General features: G+C 34.9%; 1 protein-coding gene and 1 long non-coding RNA gene across 2 annotated transcripts in view; one reads left to right on the top strand and one right to left on the bottom strand.

The window, feature by feature from the left end:
* The window catches only part of LOC128209358 (uncharacterized), a 30416-nt gene extending 18074 nt beyond the window's left edge, over positions 1–12342 (bottom strand). Inside the window, exon 1 of the mRNA XM_052913377.1 lies at positions 12193–12342. Coding sequence (XP_052769337.1) covers positions 12193–12224 — 32 coding nt within the window. The 5' untranslated portion in view covers positions 12225–12342. The remainder of the gene's footprint in view (positions 1–12192) is intronic.
* A 2930-nt stretch (positions 12343–15272) lies between these two features.
* Positions 15273–25545, top strand: LOC128225053 (uncharacterized). The gene is made up of 4 exons (XR_008259596.1): positions 15273–15428; positions 19494–19652; positions 19894–20063; positions 21732–25545. It is a non-coding gene; the product is annotated as an uncharacterized LOC128225053 (long non-coding RNA).
* Positions 25546–26020: the final 475 nt, after the last annotated feature.

Raw genomic sequence — 26020 nt, 5'->3', positions numbered from 1 at the left:
AAATGTAAAACAAGAAACGCCGCAATGCGACGAAACCAGGTTTTTAATGATTGACAGGAGAATTTCAGCCTGCGTCTGTTTTTCTATTTTTAAAAAACAGTGACCTTGATCCTAGGGACCCCAAATGCAATCCATTGAAAGGTTTCCATAAACTATTCCTTTATACGAAGTTGTGTCAGGATATGTCAACCCTAAATTAAGTTATTCAGTTTCAACCGTTTTTTTTATTTTTAGTAACAGTGACCTTGACCTTGACCCTAGGGACCCCAATCGCAATCCCATGAAAGGTACCCATAAACTCTTTCTATTTACCAAGTTTGGTCAAGATATGTCAACCCTAACTAAAGATATTCAGTTTGAACCATTTTTCTATTTAAAGTAACAGTGACCTTGACCCTAGGGACCCAAAATGCAATCCCATCAAAGGTATCCATAAACTCTTCCTATAGACCAAGTTTGGTCAAGATATGTCAACCCTATCTTAAGTTATTCAGTTTCAACCGTTTTTCTATTTTTAATATCAGTGACCTTGACCTTGACCCTGGGGACCCCAAATACAATCCCATGAAAGGTATCTATAAACTCTTCCTGTACACCAAGTTTAGTCAAGATATGTCATCCCTAACTAAAGTTATTTAGTTTCAACCGTTTTTCTATTTTTAGTAACAGTGACCTTGACCTTGAACCTTGGGACCCCAATCGCAATCCCATGAAAGGTACCCATAAACTCTTTCTATTTACCAAGTTTGGTCAAGATATGTCAACCCTTACTTAAGTTATTCAGTTTCAACTGTTTTACTATTTTAAGTAACAGTCACCTTGACCTTGAACCTAGGGACCCCAAACGCAATCCCATGAAAGGTCTCCATAAACTCTTCCTATTGACCATGTTTGGTCAAGATATGTCAACCCTAACTAAAGTTATTCAGTTTCAACTGTTTTTCTATTTTTAGTAACAGTCACCTTGACCTTGACCCTAGGGACCCCAAACGCAATCCCATGAAAGGTATCCATAAACTCTTTCTATAGACCAAGTTTAGTCAAGGTATGTCATCCCTAACTAAAGTTATTCAGTTTCAACGTTTTTGCTATTTTTAGTAACAGTGACCTTGACCTTGACCCTAGGGACCCCAAACGCAATCCCATGAAAGGTACCCATAAACTCTTTCTATAGACCAAGTTTGGTCAAGATATGTCAACCCCTACTAAAGTTATTCAGTTTCATAGATGAGTTTGACGCCGCCTGGCGGCCCGCCAGCCCACCCCACCCGCCCGCCTGAACAACGACGTTCGCCATTCCAATAACCAGGTTTCACTTTGTGAAAACCTGGTTAATAAACAAAGAGCAATAACTCTTTCAAAAATGGTAAAATCAGGAAAGCCAGACAATATGCGCTGCGTCACTATATAGTCATCAATCTGTAAAAGTTTGGTAGAAATCGCATGAAAAACGTAAGAGCAGTTGCGAAGAAACCAATTTTAAATGTAAAATAAGCAAAGGGCAATAACTCTTTCAAAAATAGTTGAATCGGGAAAGCCCGACAATATGGGCTGCTTCACTTTATGATCATCAATCTGTGAAAGTTTGGTAGAAATCGCTTGAAAAACGTAAGAGGAGTTGCGAAGAAACCAATTTTAAATGTAAAATAAGCAAAGGGCAATTACTCTTTCAAAAATTGTCGAATCGTAAAAGCCTGACAATATGCGCTGCTTCACTTTATGATCATCAATTTGTGAAAGTTTGGTAGAAATCGCATGAGAAATGTAAGAGTTGATGCAAAGAAATGAATGTGGGATGGACGGACGCACACACGCACGCACGGAATCGTGCCTACCATTACTATATCCCCTCGCCTTTTCAAGGCAGGGGATAGCAAGTTTTTCCTTTAATTTGACCTGGTGACCTAGTTTTTAACCCCAGATGACCCAATATCGAACTCGTCCAAGATTTTATTGAGGGTAACATTCTGACCAAGTTGCACTAAGATTGTGCCCAAATTGTGACCTCTAGAGTGTTAACAGGCAAATTGTTAATGACGGACGACGGACACAGGCGATCACAATAGCTCACCTTGAGCACTTCTTGCTCAGGTGAGGTAAAAACAGAGGACCCATATTCGAACTTGACTTAAAAATTATCAAAACAACCGCTCTGACAAATTTCCAGGATATTTGGGCTGAAAATGTTACCTCTAGAGTGTTAACAAGGTTTTACCATATTTGGGCTCTGTGACCTAGGTTTTGACCCCAGATGACCCTTTTCGAACTTGAGCTAGAAATCATTTTAACATCCTTTATGACAAATTTCCATGATATTTGGGCTAAAAATGTTACATGTAAAGTGTTAACAAGGTTTTTCCACATTTGGGCTCTGTGACCTTGTTTTTGACCCCAGATGACCCATATTCGAACTGGAGCTAGAAAACATCTAAAGAAACTTTCTGACATATTTCCATGATATTTGGGCTGAAAATGTTACCTCTAGAGTGTTAACAACGTTTTTCCATATTTGTGCTTTGTGACCTAGTTTTTTACCCCAGATGACCCATATTCGAACTTGAGCTAGAAATCATTGAAACAACCTTTCTGAAAAATTTTCAGGATATTTGGGCTGAAAATGTTATATCTAAAGTGTTAACAAGGTTTTTCCACATTTGGGCTCTGTGACCTAGTTTTTGACCCCAGATGACCCATATTCGAACTTGAGCTAGAAATCATCGAAACAACCTTTCTGACAAATTTCCAGCATATTTGGAATGAAAAAGTAGCCTCTAAAGTGTTAACCAGATTTTTCTATTTTGGGGTCATGTGACCTAGTTTTTCATCCCAGATAACCCATATTCGAACTTGTTTAGGTAATTACTGGGACAAACATCTTGACCAAGTTTCGTGACAATTGAGGCAAAAATGTGACCACTATAGTGTAAACAAACTAAGTGTGTTCGGACGACAGACGGCGGAAATTCATCAATTCTCATAGCTCACCCTCAGCCTACAACTAAGGTAAGCTAAAAAAGTATTTTCATTTTTACAGAAATGTCTTTATACAACATAACTATGTTTTTGGGCCAAGATAGTCAGGACTACCTGATCAACAATGTCTTGTGGCTTTGTGTTGATTCCAGGTATTTTAAGAAAGATGTTTGCATTTTTGTAACCTAATCCACTATTTTGCATTATTTTCTTGAATATCTATCTATTTTGCATTATTTTCTTGAATATCTATCTTATTTGAAAATATATTATCAAGAGGGATCAAGAGGCAAGACATTGTTGATTGGGTTGTCTAGAGTATTGCGACACAACAATATATATACAATTACATATATATTGCCGACAGACTGTTCCAAAAAAAAAAGCGCAAATGCCTTTTTAGCAAAATCGAATAAAATGCTTAACTCTGTATTACCCCAAACTATGTTGCAAGGGATGTTTGTTCTACTCCTTAAAAAGATTAGTCCTCAAAACTGAGTTAAACATGAACTTTCAAACATTTTAATTTTTGGCTTTCCCAACCCACATCTGCATTGTGGATAAGGTCCTTAAAATAATTATTCATATACCATTGTACATGTATACTGTTTTGAGAAGAAAAAAAATGCTTCTCAATCTGAACCAATTGAACAATAAAAGTTTTTATTACAATTTTGGAATACACAGTGGCTAGTGTGAATTGTTTATCATTATTACTAAGAGTGCACACACTAAAAAGCTTAAAACAGCTGGAAAAACATTACACAATATACATGAGTAAAACAACAAGAATAAGTTGATAGAACATGTCAACTACATTATACACAAAGGAAATCACAAAAAAGGAATTATAATCACTTATTTCCGTTGCATTAAAAAAATAGTTTGCCATTATAGGAAAAAACAAAATGAAATAAATCACAGTTTCAAAGAAAGATTATAATTCAAAAAGCAATCATAACAAGAATATTGCTGGAAGCGATGGACGCTCCCCATACACCAATTTTCTATGAAAAGGCAGAAATTGTGATACAATCATTATCATATTTTTACAGAAAAAAACCCACCAAACTGTATGAAACATAACATTGTTTCAAAAAGACTATATCACAATTGAAAAAGCGCTTGTCTCCCCTATTGTGTGGTCGTATCTGAGAAAAAAAAAGATGGACATGAAATTTGTAATTATGGACAGGAGACAAACCAACAGTGAAGTTTGGTTTATTCACCTGTATTAAATAGTGAATATCTACTGCGACCTTGACCTTTGACCTATTGATCTCAAAATCAATAGGGGTCATCTACTAGTCATGGCCAACTAGCATACCAAGTATAAAGTTCCTGAGTGCAAGCGTTCTTTAGTTATTGAGCAGAAACGAAGTGTGACGGATGTACTGACGGACAGGGCAAAAACAATATGTCTCCCCATTAATTGGGGAGACATAATAAATTCAGTTGAAGCTTTAAGGAGCCTTTTTTTTATAAACACAGAATCCTGTCCATGGCTATACTATGACATCTTATCAGTTCTTCCAATCAATCAAACTGGTATAAAATGTAACTAGATCAAAGCATTCTCCTGATATTGCACGGAAATATTTTTTTACATTAGAGGTCACAGCGACGTTGACCTTTGACCTTGTGACCCCCCAAAATATAGGAGTTTTCTAAACCTCATGATCAACCTCCCTACCAAGTTTGGTGAACCTAGGTCAAACCATTCTCAAGATATTGAGCGGAAATGTTTTTTACATTGGGGGTCGCCGCGACCTTGACCTTTGACCTAGTGACCCCAAAAACAATAGGGATCTTCTACACCTCATGACCAACCTCCCTACCAAGTTTGGTGAACCTAGGTCAAACCGTTCTCAAGATTTTGAGCAGAAATGTTTTTTATATTGGGGGTCGCCGCGACCTTGACCTTTGACCTAGTGACCCCAAAAACAATAGGGATCCTCTACACCTCATGACCAACCTCCCTACCAAGTTTGGTGAACCTAGGTCAAACCATTCTCAAGATATTGAGCGGAAATGTTTTTTACATTGGGGGTCGCCGCGACCTTGACCTTTGACCTAGTGACCCCAAAAACAATAGGGATCTTCTACACCTCATGACCAACCTCCCTACCAAGTTTGGTGAACCTAGGTCAAACCGTTCTCAAGATTTTGAGCAGAAATGTTTTTTATATTGGGGGTCGCCGCGACCTTGACCTTTGACCTAGTGACCCCAAAAACAATAGGGATCCTCTACACCTCACGACCAACCTCCCTACCAAGTTTGGTGATCCTAGGTCATGCGGTTTTCCAGTTATCGATCGGAAACGAAGTGTGACGTACGGACGGACTGATGGACTGACGGACTACCGGACAGGGCAAAAACAATATGTCTCCCCCAGAGAGGGGGAGACATAATTATATCCCAGCACTGTTTGTTCTGAGGTTTGGTTTGGAAGAAAGAGAGGGCTAAAATTTAAAACAAGAGTGTCAACTGTGGCATAATATGCCCTTCCTATTTTTAGGACACGAATTTTGGTGATAATTAGTTAGCCAAATTTAGAGAGCTGGGACTGTTAATACAGTTTTCGCTAATTTAAGGGTCATTACTTTGGAGTGACTTAGAAAACGCTGGTTATCAAACCTGACCAAGATATTCTACCCATAAACATATTGTCTGAATTTGGTGAGGATCAGACAAATGTTTTAAAGTTACTCAGATCGGACAAGACCAATTTTAGGTAATTTAAATGGTAATATTTCTTGAGTGACTATACTGATATTGCTGGTTATCAAACTTGCCCTAGATATTTTGCAAATACACATGACATTCTGTCAAAATTTGGTGATGATTGGACAAAGGCTTCTAATGATCAGACAAGACCAATATTAGGTAATCCGTATAATATAAGGGCGATATCTCTCAAGTGATGGAAGCAATATGGCTGGTTAATGTGTCCAAGATATTATGCCCATGCACCTTCTGACTAAATTTGGTGATGATTGGAACAAGAGCTGTCACAGAGACAGCGCGCTCGACTATTCCGCCCCTTTTCAGTGAAAGGATTGAAAAGTTTTGGCGAGACATGCATGGATCACTGTAAAATTATATTTCAATGCAATACATGATGTATTTGCTGAGATATAAACATTTATAAATGTGGTTACCGTATTATATCATGCATAGGACGCACTTTTTTACCCCCAATTATCGTCTTAAAAATTGCCTGCGTCCTTTCTATGCTATTAGAATTTCATCTGTTTTTTTCCAAGTTACGAGTGTTTACTTTTTTACAAAAGGGACGCTACTCACAAAAACTTGATGTGAGTCAGCACTTTAACTGGATTGAGTTATAACGGCAACGGAAAATCGGGAAAGGAGGTATTTATCAATTAATCGTTGTTCATGATTTTAATGTTTCGATATTTTACAAAACATTTTGTTGTATGTTACTGTTTTAAAAAATTAATAAAGGAATGTGCATAACGCAAAGTAGCATTATTGTCACTATCAAATCTTTTAAAATGTGCGAAGGTGTGAAAAACACCCGCTGTCTGTCATTAGAAAAACATCAATAGAACAAACTATTGCGATGGTAATTAATACCGTATTGTTGTTTGTTCGCACTTTACCCGAGGTGCCTTCTGCTACCAAGGCTAATTACCGACACGCATAAATTATGCTGACATGCTTTAATCCGCGCAGCGACAAGCCTTATCAAAACAATCATTAGTTTTGACAATACACAGTTTTGCAACGGTTGCAACGGTTGACTGTCATTCAGAAGGCATGTCGGGAGATGCAACAGTTGCAACGATAGACTGTCAGTCAGAACTAGTCTATTACAGCATTTGTATAAGTCTTATATTATGCGTGAATGTTCTCAAAATGTCAAGACATATATCATTGTTGTGTACGCTTAATCACCGAAATACGACGATAATTATCGAAATACACAAGACACTTATCGAAATATGTCTTATATACAATTTTTGTTTGTTTTTTTACTTCAATATATGTTATAAATACTTTACCAACCTCAATTTTTCGGCTCCAATTTTGACATTTTTCCGCTGCGTCCTATCTTATATATTAAGGGGTTTTACCCGTTTTCTCGACAATTTTTTTGCCTGCGTCCTATCTATGCTAGCGTCCTATACATGATATAATACGGTACATTTTAACCATAATTTTTAAGTCCAATAATAAAGGGCCATTAATTATTTGCAAAAAACAGTTATCTAACTAGGTTATTCAAGTAGGTTGGGTGGTTGAGTACCATTGTATCAAGTCTCAATGCAATACATCAAGTAGTTGCTGAGATATTAACCTATGTGTGCTTACATGCTAAACCTTAACCAGAATTTCTAAGTCAAATAATAAAGGCCTATTATTTGCATTAAATGCAAACTAGAGTTATCTAACTTTGTTAATTAAGTAGGTTGGATGGTTGAGTACCATTGTATCAAGTCTCAATGCAATACATCAAGTAGTTGCTGAGATATTAACCTATGTGTGCTTACATGCTAAACCTTAACCAGAATTTCTAAGTCAAATAATAAAGGCCTATTAGTTGCATTAAATGCAAACTAGAGTTATCTAACTTTGTTAATTAAGTAGGTTGGATGGTTGAGTACCATTGTGTCAAGTCTCAATGCAATACATCAAGTAGTTGCTGAGATATTAACCTATGTGTGCTTACATGCTAAACCTTAACCAGAATTTCTAAGTCAAATAATAAAGGCCTATTATTTGCATTAAATGCAAACTAGAGTTATCTAACTTTGTTAATTAAGTAGGTTGGATGGTTGAGTACCATTGTATCAAGTCTCAATGCAATACATCAAGTAGTTGCTGAGATATTAACCTATGTGTGCTTACATGCTAAACCTTAACCAGAATTTCTAAGTCAAATAATAAAGGCCTATTATTTGCATTAAATGCAAACTAGAGTTATCTAACTTTGTTAATTAAGTAGGTTGGATGGTTGAGTACCATTGTATCAAGTCTCAATGCAATACATCAAGTAGTTGCTGAGATATTAACCTATGTGTGCTTACATGCTAAACCTTAACCAGAATTTCTAAGTCAAATAATAAAGGCCTATTATTTGCATTAAATGCAAACTAGAGTTATCTAACTTTGTTAATTAAGTAGGTTGGGTGGTTGAGTACCATTGTATCAAGTCTCAATGCAATACATTGCTGAGATATTAACCTACATGTGCTTACATGCAATACCTTAAGCCGTTGCTGAGATATTAACCTACATGTGCTTACATGCAAAACCTTAAGCCGTTGCTGAGATATTAACCTATGTGTGCTTACATGCAAAACCTTAACCAGAATTTCTAAGTCAAATAATAAAGGCCAATTATTTGCATTAAATTCAAATAAGTGTTATCTAACTTCATTAAATTAGTAGGTTAGACAGTTGGAAATACATATCTTAAAGTTTCAATGCAATACATGATGTATTTACTGAGATAATGACTTAAATGTGGTTACATGCAAAACCTTAAGCAAGGTGTCACGCCTACACCGACGCTTAGGTGAGTAGTATAGCTCTCCTTATTCTACTAATAGTCGAGCTAAAAAGGCTTCTTTAGTTAATGATCGGACACGAATGATTTTAGTTTTTTAATAATTTTAATAATAAAAGGACAAAAACTCTCGAGTGATTGGAGCACTATGGCTGGTAATCGTTGTCAGAGTTATTCATAATGCCTGATAATACACCTCCTGACCAAATTTGGTGATAATTGGAGAGATGCTTCTTAAGTTACTGATCGTACAACAAACTGTGGACACCGCCTGACCACTTCCATGAGAAAAGCTAGTATGAGGCCAAAAAAAATAATGGTTTGGTTAAAATTACCTTTTCAAAAACAGGTAGGGTAGGTAGGCTTTTTTATAAGGCTTTATATAAAAACGTTATTATCTTAATTGGATAATGGTGTTAAAGAATTATTTTGTATAAAGCGTTAAAGGTTTTAAACTGCATAATCAAACACACTTAAAAAAACAAACCCAAATGACTATAAAAACGGTATGGTAGGTAGGGTCGGGTCACCCATTCCAAATGTATTTTTTTTAAAGCTGCCCTCTCACAGATTTACCATTTTTACAACTTTTTTATTTTTTGTCTAGGAAAGAGCATTTTTTTGCGTAAATATCTGCAAACCAATGATATAAGACTGCTGTCAAAAGATCAGATCGCAGATGATCATATTTTAGTTTGAAAATTCATGTTTTATGGCTTAAACCGTTACTAATGGTTTATGAAAAATGCATAAAACATCAATTTTCAAACTTAAATATAAAAATCTGCAATCTAATTTTTTGTCAGCAGTCTTATACAACTGGTTTCTATGGATTTTCGCAAAAAAATGGCTCGTTTCAAGACAAAAATTAAAAAAGTTGTCAAAGCCCTCAATCAATTTGATATTTTCACTGTTAAATGTTTCAAACACTAACAGTGAAACTTTACCTTTTATAAAACCATTAACAATCAGAAAGCAGAATTATGAGAAAGACATCTACATTATCCATAATGGTATTTAAATACTGTATAAGAAAGAATACCAGGGTAATAGGCAATCATATTCATATTGAAAACGCAAAGTTATCTTAATATGTTATTAAACATTCTGTCCAGAAAACAAGGGGAAAAGCTGTAATACATGTGGTCAGAGTCTTTAGATATGTTGGTAACTTAGAAGACTGTAATATTAATAAGGAAACAAATGAATAATGGCTGGATTTAAAAATAGTGAAAATTACATCAAATACAATATGGCCCAGATTAGCTAGCTCTATAGATAAGGGCTGTCTAAGATCTCAATTTCTAGGCACTTCAACCCTTTATAAATAGTAAAGACATTTCAACCCCTCAACACTGCAATCCTAGGTTTAGCTAGCCTGTTTCATTTATATTTGGTAAGTTAACTTGTAGAAGATTTACAAGAATAACAATAGTGAAAAGGTTTAAATTCAATGAATTACTTAGAAGTTACCCATGAGATGTTTTTCAAACTACAATGCTTTTAATGGTTTTATAAGTCAATTTTTGTGTAACATGCGATGCCAAAAACTCAACAGATCCCTTCAGAGAAAAGCATGCCCAACCCTGAAGGGGTCAACTGGTCTTTATATACTAGGGATGCAAACGAATGGCAAAATTGATATTCGGTAATTCTTTCGATCGAATATTCGATAACCAAAATACATCTTTTCGAAGTTGTATTAAACTATTATTATCATTCGCTTAAGTAATAGCCAATTCATTTTGATCCTACTTTGTCGTAGCAACTACACGCAGCGGACCCTGATTTCCCCATATGAGCCTCGAATAATTCTGCTGCCTTCATATTGTGAAACAATGTGAAATTAGATGGATTCCTAATCATATGGCGTAATGAGCCAATGGAGGGTCTTTCCGTAGGACGAGCAGCCTCGTTCTGGGATAGACCTCTACCTTATATACCAAACCAACTCGGGAACTAGTAAAATGATAAAACGAAACATATATGAATTTGATTCTTCTACATCAATAGAGGCAATATATCCTAAAACGCTATACTATACAGTAACATTTCAAAGCAAGAACAGTGCATCGAAACATGGAAAACAGTTAACAGCACATACATGTAACTACATTATTGTAGCAAATGCCATACATAGTATCACGGCAATTTGAGCAATGTTGCATAGCTTAATCTGCAACCAAGACAGCACATTAGTGTGAAGGTCGTTTCCTTAAATCCTTAATTGGCAAAGGCATTGGTGTCACTTGTCCAATAGCAAGTTGTAAAATTACGGGGACTTTTTATAGTACCCGGCGATATGTCCCTAAATGACATATGACGCGTGTTTAGTGTATTGTCATCACATTAACACCTCTGGCATTAGGGGCCAATCATTGTAAAAACATGACAAACAAACTAAATACACAATAGCAGCCTTGTAGGTCAAAGTTTTTTTTATTTTATTTATTCAACATTTTTTTTCGAATATTCGAATACTGATTTTGACATTCGAATACCAAACGTTTGATCGAATATTCGAATATTCGTTTGCATCCCTATTATATACACATAATTTCTCCATCTTCACAGAGACCTGAATATGACAATTTGCATATAAGCAAGTAGAAATGTACATTGACATACTACAAACGCACTTCCCATACAATTCCCCGGAATTTCAATCCATCCCTGGTCTCCCAGCAGGTGATAAAAATCCCCCGGAATTTAAAAAAAAATAATACTTTTTATTTATTTTTTATTTTTAGAGAGATTTTACATCAGGCAATAATGACAAAACGAAACCACAGTATGTAAGTGAAACTAAATTTAAACAAACAACTCCACAAGGGAGAAATGGCTGTATAAATCACAACGAATATTTTAAAAAAGGCTTGATAAATGCCAAATTGAAAGTCTTACAAGTGATTAATTAATTTGTAGGAATGATCAAAGGCAAAATAATATTAGTTTACTATTTTGGAAAAGGAAGAAATTAATCATATATATTCTATTCTCTTATTGTCTGAACGTCATCATTGCTGATACTATTAAGCAGAATTTTTAAAAAAAACTCTGGAGGAAGGTAAACCAATTAAATTTTCTCGAAAACATATTTTTCCAATGAAGCATTTTGTTATGCTAGTGCATTACAGTATGACATGACAGTGAATCATAAAAATATGATAATAATGATCTATAAAATAATTCCGTTTATTAAAAAAGGTTTTCATAGCAATAAATATGTGGATACATTTTTTTTTATACTATGGTCTAAAAAAACTTCGCTTACTTAAACCGGCTGAAAAAAATCCCCCTGAATACTACCAAAATCTCCCTGAATTTTCAGCCTTTCTGATCAAATCCCCCTGAATGGTCTCCCGAAAATATGGCATGCATGACTTCAGCCTACTTGGGAATGTTTCAATTGTTTTGAAAAAACAATCATTTAAGAAATCTATTTCTAACCTGAGGGCAATGGAAGTCCATATGTATACTGATAAACTAATTAGACACTGTTTGTTGGATTCCACTTATGCTATAATTCTTTGAGAAAGGAGTGTCATACCTGGTAACAGTTAATCCATTTGGCAGCTAGAATTTATGATTCTGTTGATCAATTAATGTTCATCCAATTGACTATTACACAGTATCAAACATAAACATTGAAGAAATAAATGATATCAAAACAATATATTACCCGATAATCTCAATTCTCACTTGACCAGACATTGTGTACTTGGAATGTAAATTGAGATTCAAAAACCAACATTGGATTTGGAGGTATTACGTCAACATTTACCAGTATCCAACCGTGAAAAAAAGAAAAAAATGTTTACTAACAATAACCCCTGACCTTTGAAATATGGAGGATATGTTATACTTGTTTTGATTGGTGCTTTCTTTCGGTGCAGTATGAAATGCATACAACAAAGAAATAGAGTAACGCATACAAAAAAGGTAAAGAAGGGTTATTGCATTTGCATACAACAAACACAAAGCAGGATGTTGAGAAACGCATACAATATAGAATAAGAACAAAAATATTGACATTGTAATTGTATTGCTTAAATCAATAAATTGTTATGTTTATGAGTATAGACAAGTGAGAAATAGTTTATTCACTACTGGCAGTATATTTTTGAATTTTGCTTTTAAAATTAAAAACTGGTTTATACGTCCGTGATATCAGATACGTGTAAAATAAATATATATAAATATTTTTTCATAAGTAGAGTAAAGTAACACGTACATACTAATAGACATACATGTATTTTCAAGAATTATTGTAAATACAGTTATAAATTGTATCCAAAATGAACAACACAGTTGCACAACTATGATTATATAAAAATGATGTACATGTATTACAACAAAGAAGCATGCTGGATATAAAGAGTTTACACAGAATAAATTTAATGTATATTCAATCGTGTACTATACTGAGTAATTGTTGAACAATGACAACAACGAAGCGTGGTATTCACTCCATTTTTGAAACGACTCGTCAATAAGCGAATAAGACCGATCTATGATAGTGAGGATGATTTAATATCCATGTATACAAAATGTATTATGAACCAATTTGTAAAAATTGGAAACTCGTTTTTAATTCAATGTTATCCACATTTTTCCTTTCACTTTCGACTTTTCAAATATTCAGCCATAGTAATTTGGTCAATCTATTCATATTTTGTTCAATAAAGTTTAGTTTATACCAATTTCTTTTAGATTGTGTAGAAAGCTATCATGCAACTTATTTATTTATTAATTGTGACACTCTCGATTCCAATCGGAACTCGTAGGCCATTTTAATCGAAAACAACCTCGGATGTATATGGACGGTTTACATTGTCAATTTCCTCACATTTAACTTAATACGACTTTATCAGGGGGTCCAACGTGTTTTGTGTTTGCCGAATTTTAAGTGAGAGAATTGTGTGAAGCAGAATAAAATGGCTGCGTTGGAAGGATTCACACAAAAACTGCAAAAAAATCCTCGCCCAACATAAAAGGTGTTTAAACATAAAAAATCGGCAATATAGTGCCTATGTAAGTGTACTATCCGTCGAAAAGATAAATAATGCAAAAAGTCAATGAAAAATAGCTAATAGGTACAAGAATGGTAAACTTGGACTGAAAACACAGATTCAAGTCACGCAATTTTTAATTTTTCACTTTGTAAACAATCAATCGTTTAGCTTATACATTCAATAACTGTTTTGTTAATACCACTAGAAACATAGGTTAAGAAGCTGAGAGAAGCTTACACGTGTGGCCTCCGGGTAGGCGTATTTTTATTGCGAAAAATTTATATAACTCGCTTACCAGGCGAAATACCTTCCTGAAACACCGAAATTACTTCCAACGCCGCCAATTTATTCTGCTTCATACAATTATTTCACTTCAAATTAAAAAAACAAACACAGAACACGTTTGACCCACTGCAACGGCTAATAATCTATTTGTGATTGATTCAAATTTAAAAAACATCTGTCGAACACATACAACTACTTGTGAATTTTTTTTCGGCAAGTATTTTGATTCAGTGTTATACGACTTGGCATTTCAATTAACATTCTTCCACAGTGGTAGGTGCTAGTATTGCCAGGACAGTGCCGTGCAGGGGTTTGGATAAATACCTGTACTGTTAGGGATTGACCCAATGATGGGATCTCCACTGCTATTGTATGCTACTGTTTCTGATAATATCAGCAAAAATAGTAGTATTCAAATTACATGATAAATATTATACCTCATCTATGCAATACTTTCAAGAGATGTTTCCAAGCTAGATAAATTATAACATTTTTACCAACTACACATCAATCGATGTACCATGCTGTAATTCCCATGTATATATATATATATATATATATATATATATATATATATATATATATATATATATATATATATATATATATAACGTTACTTACAATTTTGCTTTTTAAATGTGTACCATTATCCTTTAAAGTTAGAAAGAAAGAACTAACCATTTTTACAGTCAACTAGCGGAAATCGCGCGTGTGGATTGCCCGTTCAGCCGGGAAAACTTGTTGATGTTATCACTGTTTCAATGCCGTAATTCATCTTACCTTTTGTAGTTGTATGTATGTACACACGTTTGTTATTCATGTAGGAAAGATCCCATTTAGCTAATGTTTCTTGTTACATATATCCGACTTTGAATAAAGATACTTGTATCTTGTAAATAACTGCTTCTGATGCACCTTATTTTTGACTTGTTATTTTCTTAAGACAAATGTGATAAAATCTTTATAAGTCGTTTACAGTTTGCACGTATTTTTACCAGGGGCGAATCCAGGATTTAACGTTAGAGGGGTCGTCACTTAGGGGATGTAAGCTTTTGACTTGCGCCCCTTCCCCACAACCGATCGAGATTTATTTTTTCTATTGAAAGTGTTAGCAGGGGGTATTTGTACTCCCAATGGCGTGTCGTTCATTGCCCCGTGAATGCCCCACAGTCGTTTCCTTGGGCACAAACGTAAGCACCCTTCAAACATTGGCAATTATTACTAATAAATGACCAGGCCACAGCCATCCCTCCCAAACCCCAACCCCCCTTACCCCGGCTCCAGATTGTAAAGGTCTACTGTTGAACTATTATTGTGCGCATTGGATAATATTAAAGCTAGTCTTAAATTGGCTGCAGTCAACAGTTTCATGGTTTACAATACTGTGTAAACGTAAAAATTACATACAGTATGGATTTTGATAAACGACAGTGTGGATTTAGGCAGGTGCGTGTTTACACAATTACGTCATTGATATCTGTGTAAAACACATGAGTACACCACAGCGAACAAAATTGCTGGTTTGTAAAACCTTGGAAGAGGCTTTAAGGAAAATCCAGGAGCTGGAAATGCAAGATAATTTGTGCCTGACTCTAGTACGAAGAATTTTGGGAAGACGGTATTAAATATTTCCATAATTTTATGCATTATTTAACTATTGATGCTTGCAAATCATTTTTTTCAGCAAAGCACACAGTGATTTGGTGGGAATGAGCTGAATTTTGACCTTTACAAAATTTATTGACATTTAACCTAAACTAACCTAAACAAGTTAAACAAATGACAATTGGCTTTATAATGGTAGTCCTAGTTGGGCCTCATGTTCTACAGCACTGTAGTTTATCAAATGACCATATATCTTTATACTGGTAGTCATAGCTGGGGGACACGTTCTAAAGCACTGTAGTTTATCAAATCACCATATATCTTTATACAGGTGGTAATAGCTTTGGGACACGTTCTAAAGCACTGTAGTTTATCAAATGACCATATATCTTTTAACAGGTAGTCATAGCTCGGGGACACGTTCTAAAGCACTGTAGTTTATCAAATGACCATATATCTTTATACTGGTAGTAATAGTATTGGGACACATTCTAAAGCACTGTAGTTTATCAAATGACCATATATCTTTATATAGGTAGTCATAGCTCGAGGACACTTTCTAAACCACTGTAGTTTATCAAATGACAATATATCTTTATACTGGTGATCATAGGTGGGGGACACATTCTAAAGCACTGTAGATTATCAAATGACCATATATCTTTATACTGGTAGTAATAGCTTTGGGATACGTTCTAAAGCACTGTAGTTTATCAAATGACCATATATCTTTATACTGGTAGTCATAGCTGGGGGACACGTTCTAAAGCACTGTAGTTTATCAAATGACCATATATCTTTATACAGGTATTCATAGCTGTGGGACACGTTCTAAAGCACTGTAGTTTATCAAATGACCATATATCTTTATTCTAGTAGTCATAGCTGGGGGACACGTTCTAAAGCACTGTAGTTTATCAAATGACCATATATCTTTATACAGGTAGTAATAGCTTTGAGACACGTTCTAAAGCACTGTAGTTTATCAAATGACCATATATCTTTCAACAGGTAGTCATAGCTGGGGGACACGTTCTAAAGCACTGTAGTTTATAAAATGACCATATATCTTTATACAGGTAGTCATAGCTCGGGGACACGTTCTAAAGCACTGTAGTTTATCAAATGACCATATATCTTTATACTGGTAGTAATAGCATTTGGACACATTCTAAAGCACTGTAGATTATCAAATGACCATATATCTTTATACTGGTAGTAATAGCTTTGGGATACGTTCTAAAGCACTGTAGTTTATCAAATGACCATATATCTTTATACTGGTAGTCATAGCTGGGGGACACGTTCTAAAGCACTGTAGTTTATCAAATCACCATATATCTTTATACAGGTGGTAATAGCTTTGGGACACGTTCTAAAGCACTGTAGTTTATCAAATGACCATATATCTTTTAACAGGTAGTCATAGCTCGGGGACACGTTCTAAAGCACTGTAGTTTATCAAATGACCATATATCTTTATACAGGTAGTAATAGCTTTGAGACACGTTCTAAAGCACTGTAGTTTATCAAATGACCATATATCTTTATATAGGTAGTCATAGCTCGAGGACACTTTCTAAACCACTGTAGTTTATCAAATGACAATATATCTTTATACTGGTGATCATAGGTGGGGGACACATTCTAAAGCACTGTAGATTATCAAATGACCATATATCTTTATACTGGTAGTAATAGCTTTGGGATACGTTCTAAAGCACTGTAGTTTATCAAATGACCATATATCTTTATACTGGTAGTCATAGCTGGGGGACACGTTCTAAAGCACTGTAGTTTATCAAATGACCATATATCTTTATACAGGTATTCATAGCTGTGGGACACGTTCTAAAGCACTGTAGTTTATCAAATGACCATATATCTTTATTCTAGTAGTCATAGCTGGGGGACACGTTCTAAAGCACTGTAGTTTATCAAATGACCATATATCTTTATACAGGTAGTAATAGCTTTGAGACACGTTCTAAAGCACTGTAGTTTATCAAATGACCATATATCTTTCAACAGGTAGTCATAGCTGGGGGACACGTTCTAAAGCACTGTAGTTTATAAAATGACCATATATCTTTATACAGGTAGTCATAGCTCGGGGACACGTTCTAAAGCACTGTAGTTTATCAAATGACCATATATCTTTATACTGGTAGTAATAGCATTTGGACACATTCTAAAGCACTGTAGATTATCAAATGACCATATATCTTTATACTGGTAGTAATAGCTTTGGGATACGTTCTAAAGCACTGTAGTTTATCAAATGACCATATATCTTTATACTGGTAGTCATAGCTGGGGGACACGTTCTAAAGCACTGTAGTTTATCAAATGACCATATATCTTTATACAGGTATTCATAGCTGTGGGACACGTTCTAAAGCACTGTAGTTTATCAAATGACCATATATCTTTATTCTAGTAGTCATAGCTGGGGGACACGTTCTAAAGCACTGTAGTTTATCAAATGACCATATATCTTTATACAGGTAGTAATAGCTTTGAGACACGTTCTAAAGCACTGTAGTTTATCAAATGACCATATATCTTTCAACAGGTAGTCATAGCTGGGGGACACGTTCTAAAGCACTGTAGTTTATAAAATGACCATATATCTTTATACAGGTAGTCATAGCTCGGGGACACGTTCTAAAGCACTGTAGTTTATCAAATGACCATATATCTTTATACTGGTAGTCATAGCTGGGGGACACGTTCTAAAGCACTGTAGTTTATCAAATGACCATATATCTTTATACTGGTGATCATAGGTGGGGGACTAATTCTAAAGCACTGTAGATTATCAAATGACCATATATCTTTATACTGGTAGTAATAGCTTTGGGACACGTTCTAAAGCACTGTAGTTTATCAAATGACCATATATCTTTATGCAGGTAGTCATAGCTGGGGGACACGTTCTAAAGCACTGTAGTTTATCAAATCACCATATATCTTTATACAGGTGGTAATAGCTTTGGGACACGTTCTAAAGCACTGTAGTTTATCAAATGACCATATATCTTTATACTTGTAGTCATAGCTGGGGTACATGTTCTAAAGCACTGTAGTTTATCAAATGACCATATATCTTTATACAGGTAGTCGTAGCTGGGGGACACATTCTAAAGCACTGTAGTTTATAAAATGACCATATATCTTTATACAGGTAGTCATAGCTCGGGGACACGTTCTAAAGCACTGTAGTTTATCAAATGACCATATATCTTTATACTGGTAGTAATAGCATTTGGACACGTTCTAAAGCACTGTAGTTTATCAAATGACCATATATCTTTATACTGGTAGTCATAGCTGGGGTACACGTTCTAAAGCACTGTAGTTTATCAAATGACCTTATATCTTGATACTGGTAGTAATAGCTTTGGGACATGTTCTAAAGCACTGTAGTTTGTCAAATGACCATATATCTTTATACAGGTAGTCATAGCTCGAGGACACGTTCTAAAGCACTGTAGTTTATCAAATGACCATATATCGTTATACTGATAGTAATAGCTTTGGGACACATTCTAAAGCACTGTAGTTTGTCAAATGACCATATATCTTTATACAGGTAGTCATAGCTGGAGGACACGTTCTAAAGCACTGTAGTTTATCAAATCACCATATATCTTTATACTGGTAGTCATAGCTGGGGGACACGTTCTAAAGCACTGTAGTTTATCAAATGACCATATATCTTTATACAGGTAGTCATAGCTGGGGGACATGTTCTAAAGCACTATAGTTTATCAAATGACCATATATCTCTATACTAGTTATCATAGCTTTGGGACACGTTCTAAAGCACTGTAGTTAACAGATGACTGTATATACTCCGGTACATATCTATACCTAACACTGGTTTATATGGCAGGAAGTATATTGTCTTCAGCTGTGTTCTTATTCCACTGACCATACACATTTATATTAGAGATTTTGACTGGACTTTACCTTAAAAGCTCTGTTTTTTTATTAAATTCTCTTACCATATAACTCTATAAAGGTGACTTTCTCATGCACTGTAGGTCAATTGACAGATGTTCATTTTTTTTAGATTTGGCCTAAAAAGACCTGTAGCAGTTAACAAGCTATTAGATGCACAATAGCACAAAATGACCACCACCACTATCACCCTAAAGTGTGTGCTTGGTGTCTGTCTACATGTGCTTGCTTCTGGAATGTTGAAGAACAAACTGTGTTGAAACGCCAACTGGTAAGACTGTGCTTTGTGTTTGTAATTTTGTATGATAAGACATTTATTGTTTCCGCCAGGCCTAAAGGAAATGTTTATGAACAAGTACAGGTCTATACACAAGTACAGGATTGAAATATAAACAACGATTTAAAGAGTATTGAGTTGATGAGTGAGAACAAAAATGATATACCCATGTACATTTACATGTTCAATAAATAGTGCATCTCATACTCTGAATAATAATTCATTTTGCTATTAGGAGTTGGTCATGGACCTTTGCCGCCCTTCATCCAGAGCCTTCCACAGAGATGGCAGATATATCGCTGCCTGGACCAACAGTTGACCATGCCGTTGAGTCCATGAAAACATCTACAGAATTACATCTGCGGCCGTGGCTATTAATGGATACATTCTGCACCACTTCCATGTGTAAGAATAGAACTTTCCAAGTCCTCAGCATAAGCATTTCTGTATTTAAAACGAAAAATAATTTAAAAATAAATAAATATAGTTTTAAATAATTATATACAGGCAAAGTAAATTATATAATTTGTTTCATTAATGTGTTGTTTTTTTAATTGCTGTTAAAGCAACAGTGTGCACCAGATGATCAAATTGCAAGTTTATTAAGTTTAGCAGTTATTTCATATTTTTCCATTCAAAAAGATTACTGGGTATGTCTACCTAGTAGAATTAATTTCTTATGCGTGATTGGCTAGTCGATGTTATCACATGATATAACCAAGTTAGGTGTATAGCTTTAATATACCACTTGATTGAAGTAAGCCTTCGTAGCACAGTTGATACAACACTGGACTTCAATTTCGGTGACACATTTTTTTTACATGTTTGTACTTTTTTTACAATTATGACATAAAAGCGTAACACATTCTATTAAATAATTGTCCTGAGATATGTTACAGAAAAAAAACTTTTTTAGTGCCAATCTGGTGTACAGTCCCTTTAAGGCCTTATACCGTACTTGTAGACTTATTGTTTATGATAGTCTGTTTAATCATTTTATTATACCCCCCAAAACAAAGTTTGGGGGGGGGGGGTATACTGGAATCGGGTTGTCCGTCTGTCTGTCTGTCCGTCTGTCCGTCCGTTTTTTTTTTTTGTCCGGGATTCATCTTTGTCGTTATTGAACAAATCTTTTTCAAACTTTCAGATATTAATGGCCATGATGTAAACTTGCGCCTCTGTGAAATTGGTACGGGTCACATGACCCTGACCAGAGTTATCTCCCCTTGATGTGTTAAAGTAGGCAAAATAAGCCCTGTCCGGGATTCATCTTTGATATTATTCAACAAATCTTTATCAAACTTTCAGAAATTAATGGCCATGATGTAAACTTGCGCCTCTGTGAAATTGGTACGGGTCACATGACCCTGACCAGAGTTATCTCCCCTTGATGTGTTAAAGTAGGCAAAATAAGCCCTGTCCGGGATTCATCTTTGTTATTATTCAACAAATCTTTATCAAACTTTCAGAAATTAATGGCCATGTTGTAAACTTTCGCCTCTGTGAATTTGGTACAGGTCACATGACCCTGACTGGAGTTATCTCCCCTTGATGTGTTAAAGTAGGCAAAATAAGCCCTGTCCGGGATTCATCTTTGTTATTATTCAACAAATCTTTATCAAACTTTCAGAAATTAATGGCCATGTTGTAAACTTTCGCCTCTGTGAATTTGGTACAGGTCACATGACCCTGACTGGAGTTATCTCCCCTTGATGTGTTAAAGTAGGCAAAATAAGCCCTGTCCGGGATTCATCTTTGTTATTATTCAACAAATCTTTATCAAACTTTCAGAAATTAATGGCCATGTTGTAAACTTTCGCCTCTGTGAATTTGGTACAGGTCACATGACCCTGACTGGAGTTATCTCCCCTTGTAGGCAAAATTAGCTTTGTCCGGCCTAACTCCAGGGCAAACAACCTAGACATGGAGGGGTGGGGGGTATTCGTTAGCCTATGGCTTACAGTTCTAGTTGTATATGGGCAACATTTTATGTAACATCACTTTATGTAAAAAAAATTATAAAAAGTCACTGTGAATATAAACAGTTTTCAAATATGTACATTAAAATTGCAGGCTGTCAGTTTGAAACGTCTCTACTCTGACAGAAGGAAGGGAATGAATACCCAGGATTGTTCCTCAGGAAAATCTCTTCAACAAGCTGTTGTCAGTTTGCATGCTCTTTGGATGGAATTACCCTACCTTGGCTTGCAGAGAATCTGTGATATAAAAGACCTCTTTTGTGCTGCATTGTGTCATTGATTTATTGTATTTTATATGTATTATGCCACTATTGTAAAAACAAATGGGCATATGTTTTAGCATATGTTTTCAAACAGACACATTTATATTTCAAACAGACACATTTATATTTTTGAATAATTTGAAAATACATTTTGTAGGTTGACTTCACACCATGAAACATTAATGGTAGGTTATATTTGACCAGAACATGACAAGTATTGTTTTCGGAGTTTTTTGGTCGAAGGTGAAGGTAATGGCTAACAGTGGTTATTCTGCACAATGAACCTTGAATTCTTTGACCTAGGACCATTAATATTTAGTGATTGATATATCAGTCCAACTCATATGTGAAAGGGACATGATGAAATTGAGCAAGAGCTTATTAGCATTGCAAATTATTATTTGTTCATTTTTAGCTCGACTATTCGAAGAATAGGTGGGCTATACTATCATAAACAATTCTGCGTTAAAGTTTTCATTTTATGTAATAAAATCAAGAGTTTTTATCCAATGGTAATCAAACTTGGTCAGACTATTTGTCGGCATGTTATCTTGAAGATGTATGAATATGGGTCATCCCTGGTCAAATTCTAGGTCACTAGGTCACATCTTAGAGAAAATATTTCCATGTCATAAATTCAACATTTTTTTCATATCTTTATGAAACTTGGTCAGAATATTTGTCTGCATACTATCTTGAAAGTTTTTTAATATGGGTCATCCCGGGTCAAATTCTAGGTCACTAGGTCAAATCTTAGGAAAATCATTCCACATCATAAATTGAATTTTTTTTGTCAAATCTTTATGAAACTTGGTCAGAATATTTGTCTGCATAATATCTTAAAAGTTTTATAATATGGGTCATCCCCGGTCAAAACCTAGGTCACAAGGTCAAATTTTAGAAGAAAGAATCCCACAGTCATAAAAATTCATTAATTTTAGTCAAATCTTTTTTAAACTTGGTCAGAATATTTGTCTACATGTTGTCTTAATCATTTGTGAATATAGGTCACCTCAGATCAAAAACTAGGTCACTAGGTCAAATCTTAGGAAATACTTTCCTGATGTCATAAAAAAAATCTATGCTTACCAAAGCTATCCATATCAGTTAATAACTAAATTCAATTGTTATTTTATAAACACACATCCCAATCATGAATTTCAGATCTAACCATATTTTTCAAAAATTTAAATTTTAATTAACTTTAAAAATATTTGAAATCTTAGATGATAAAGTGTGTCATCTAGGGTCAAAAACTAGGTCTCTGGGACAGATCTTTTTGGAAAAGCTGATGTATTTATAAAATGTTCGTTTTTCCTCACACAAATGGAATAATTTCTGTTGATCAGGTTATTTGTATGAATGATATCTCCGATAAATATAAATATGGGTCTTTTTGGTTAAAAATACTAGGTCATTAGCTCAAATCCTAGGTTTGCAAAATTGCATTGTCAAATAAAAAATCAAGCTTTATGCGGCGTTGCCGCGTTGGCGTCTTGTTATTTTTTTATTTTGACAGGCACATTTTTATAATCTTAACCAAATCAAACCTTGTTTTGTCACATTGTGATTCTTATTCACTTTTTTTATTTGATTGTTTTATTGCTTTTTACAGGCACATATCACACTATTATTGTATTTACGTCCAATTCCAAGAGGCGTAGTAGAGCGCACTGTTTTACGACAGCTCTTGTTAACCTGTAAAGTGAAACCTGGTTATAAAAATGACATGACTGTGTCATTGTGTTGGCAGGCCAGGAGGAGGGCAGCATCAAATACATCTACAAACTTAGTATACAAAGTATTATAGAATTGCTTTCGGGGCCCATAGGATCAAGGTCACTAAAACAAAAAAATATTGAAACTTAATCGCACAACAAAGGCTTAATTAATTAGGTTTGTCTGTCAATCATTGAAAACTTGTTGTTTTTTTTGCATTGCAGCATTTCATGCTTAATTTTTATTTTGTCTCTTTATTGCATATTACCTTTATCATTATTGTATTCATTTCTAAGACAAAGCAGCATATAGTTGAGGGCACTGCCCCATGACAGCTCTTGTATATCCTAAAAAGAATACAATAGTGATATACCCTGATATAGGTAGTTTTGGTACATTATCACGGTTTTAATTTTAGCTTTACTGGCCAAAGATCAGAATATCTGATGTGATGGTAATGTGTACGTAGTATGTGCTTCCTAGTGCCTGTAAACAATTGCTTGTGAACACCATACAGTCTTTAGTTATGATTGTATCTCAATAAAACAGTATTTAGATATCCAATAGAGCTCGGTTCCTTTCGAAAACCAGTCAGATCTGCCCATGCATGCCTAGATTATGGGCCTTGAACGTCTGTGCGACTGTAAACAATTGCTTGTGAACATGGTACAGTCTTCAGTTTAAATTGTATATAGATGAAACTTGTACAGTATTAAGATATCAATTAGAGCTTGGTTCCTTTCGAAAACCAGATCTGCCCATGCATACCTAGATTATGGGCCTCAAAAGTAAAAATAAATGCTATTTTTAGCCAAGTCTACATGAGCGAAGTCTATTTTTAGACAAGTTTACATGTAAAGTCACAAATTCATGTGAAAAATTGTTCAAATTAGGCCCCTGGGGTCATTATTGGCCACGCCACTGGGTTCACCGGTTTGGTATACTAAATTGGGAAATGTTTGAAAATCTTTATGTCTGAAACAACTATGCAGACCCTTGTTATTTTGAATAAGGATTATTTTATTGGTCTGCTACCATGGTTGTTCAAATTATGCCCCTAGGGTCAAAACTGGCACTGCCCCCAGGGGTCACAAGTTTTTTAAGAAATATTTTCAAAATCTTCTTGTTTCAAACCACAAGGCTCATATCTTTGATATTTGTTGTGGAGCATTATATGTAGACTGTCTAGCAAAACAGTTGAAATTATGTGCCCTGGGCCGGGGCCACCATCCATTTAGTCCTTTTAAAGCTACAAAAATGAAAATTTGACCAATAGTACAGTTTTGTAGCAAATTTTATTTTCCTCAGATGACCTTTACTTGGCACATATTAGAATACTAGTAGTTCATGCAACTAATCTGCTTACAACACTTTCTGTTCTCAGATGTTAAATGTGCAACGTTTTAAGCTAACTCAAACACAAAACGTGAACAATATGTTTGTTGGCTATTACTCATACAAACATGCTCTGGATCAAAAATAACCACATGAGCCATGCCACTAGAGCATAGGCACTCATGGGCCTCTTGTTTTTTTTAGAAAAAAAGCATACTGACCAACCCTATTTATTTTAGAAGTTAGCTGAAACTAAGAACTTTTTTTACCTTACTTTTATATTAGATTGTGTATTGCTAAGATTTTTGCTTAAAGCTCCATTTAAGGTAACTGTTCATCTCAAATGTAACAGCTTTTGCCTTCAAACTTTTAAAATTTCATTGAACCAGTGGGTTCATCATGATGCACATCTGTAAATGTTTCTCCCTAATATGGGCTTTTATGTATGCAAACAGAACATTGAACAATTGGCTTTCTGTGTAAAGTAAACCCTGTCCAGAACATTTGTCAAATTGCTGTGTCAGCACTTGTTTGAATGGATTTATTTTATTTTCATATTATGATTTCAAATAAAGTATTTAAAAATGTTGATTTCTTGTATGAAGTGATTACTACAATCCTTATAAGGTCAACAGGAAGCTTGAAAAAGTATCTGTTACATGTATTAAGGCATGATTAAAATCATTTTTCCATTTTGCAAAAAGCAGATGGTTAATTTATACCACCTTCAGGTAGTCATGATGAACTCTTCAAAGATATCCCAGGTAAAGGTAGTCACGATAAACTCTTCGTCTCAAGTTATCCCAGGTATGCATGGTCACCTCTTAAAAGATATCCCAGGTATTCATGATCACCTCTTCAAAGATATCCCAGTTATTCATGATCACCTCTTCAAAGATATCCCAGTTATTCATGGTCACCTCTTCAAAGATATCTATCCCAGGTAGTCATGATCACCTCTTCAAAGATATCTATCCCAGATAGTCATGATCACCTCTTCACAAAGATATCCCAGGCAGTCATGATCAACTCTTCAAAGATATCTCAGGTATTCATGATCACCTCT

The sequence above is a fragment of the Mya arenaria genome, chromosome 2 (genome assembly GCF_026914265.1).
Source record: "Mya arenaria isolate MELC-2E11 chromosome 2, ASM2691426v1".
NCBI classification, from domain to species: Eukaryota; Metazoa; Mollusca; class Bivalvia; order Myida; family Myidae; genus Mya; species Mya arenaria.
This window is presented reverse-complemented; position numbering and strand designations above follow the sequence as displayed.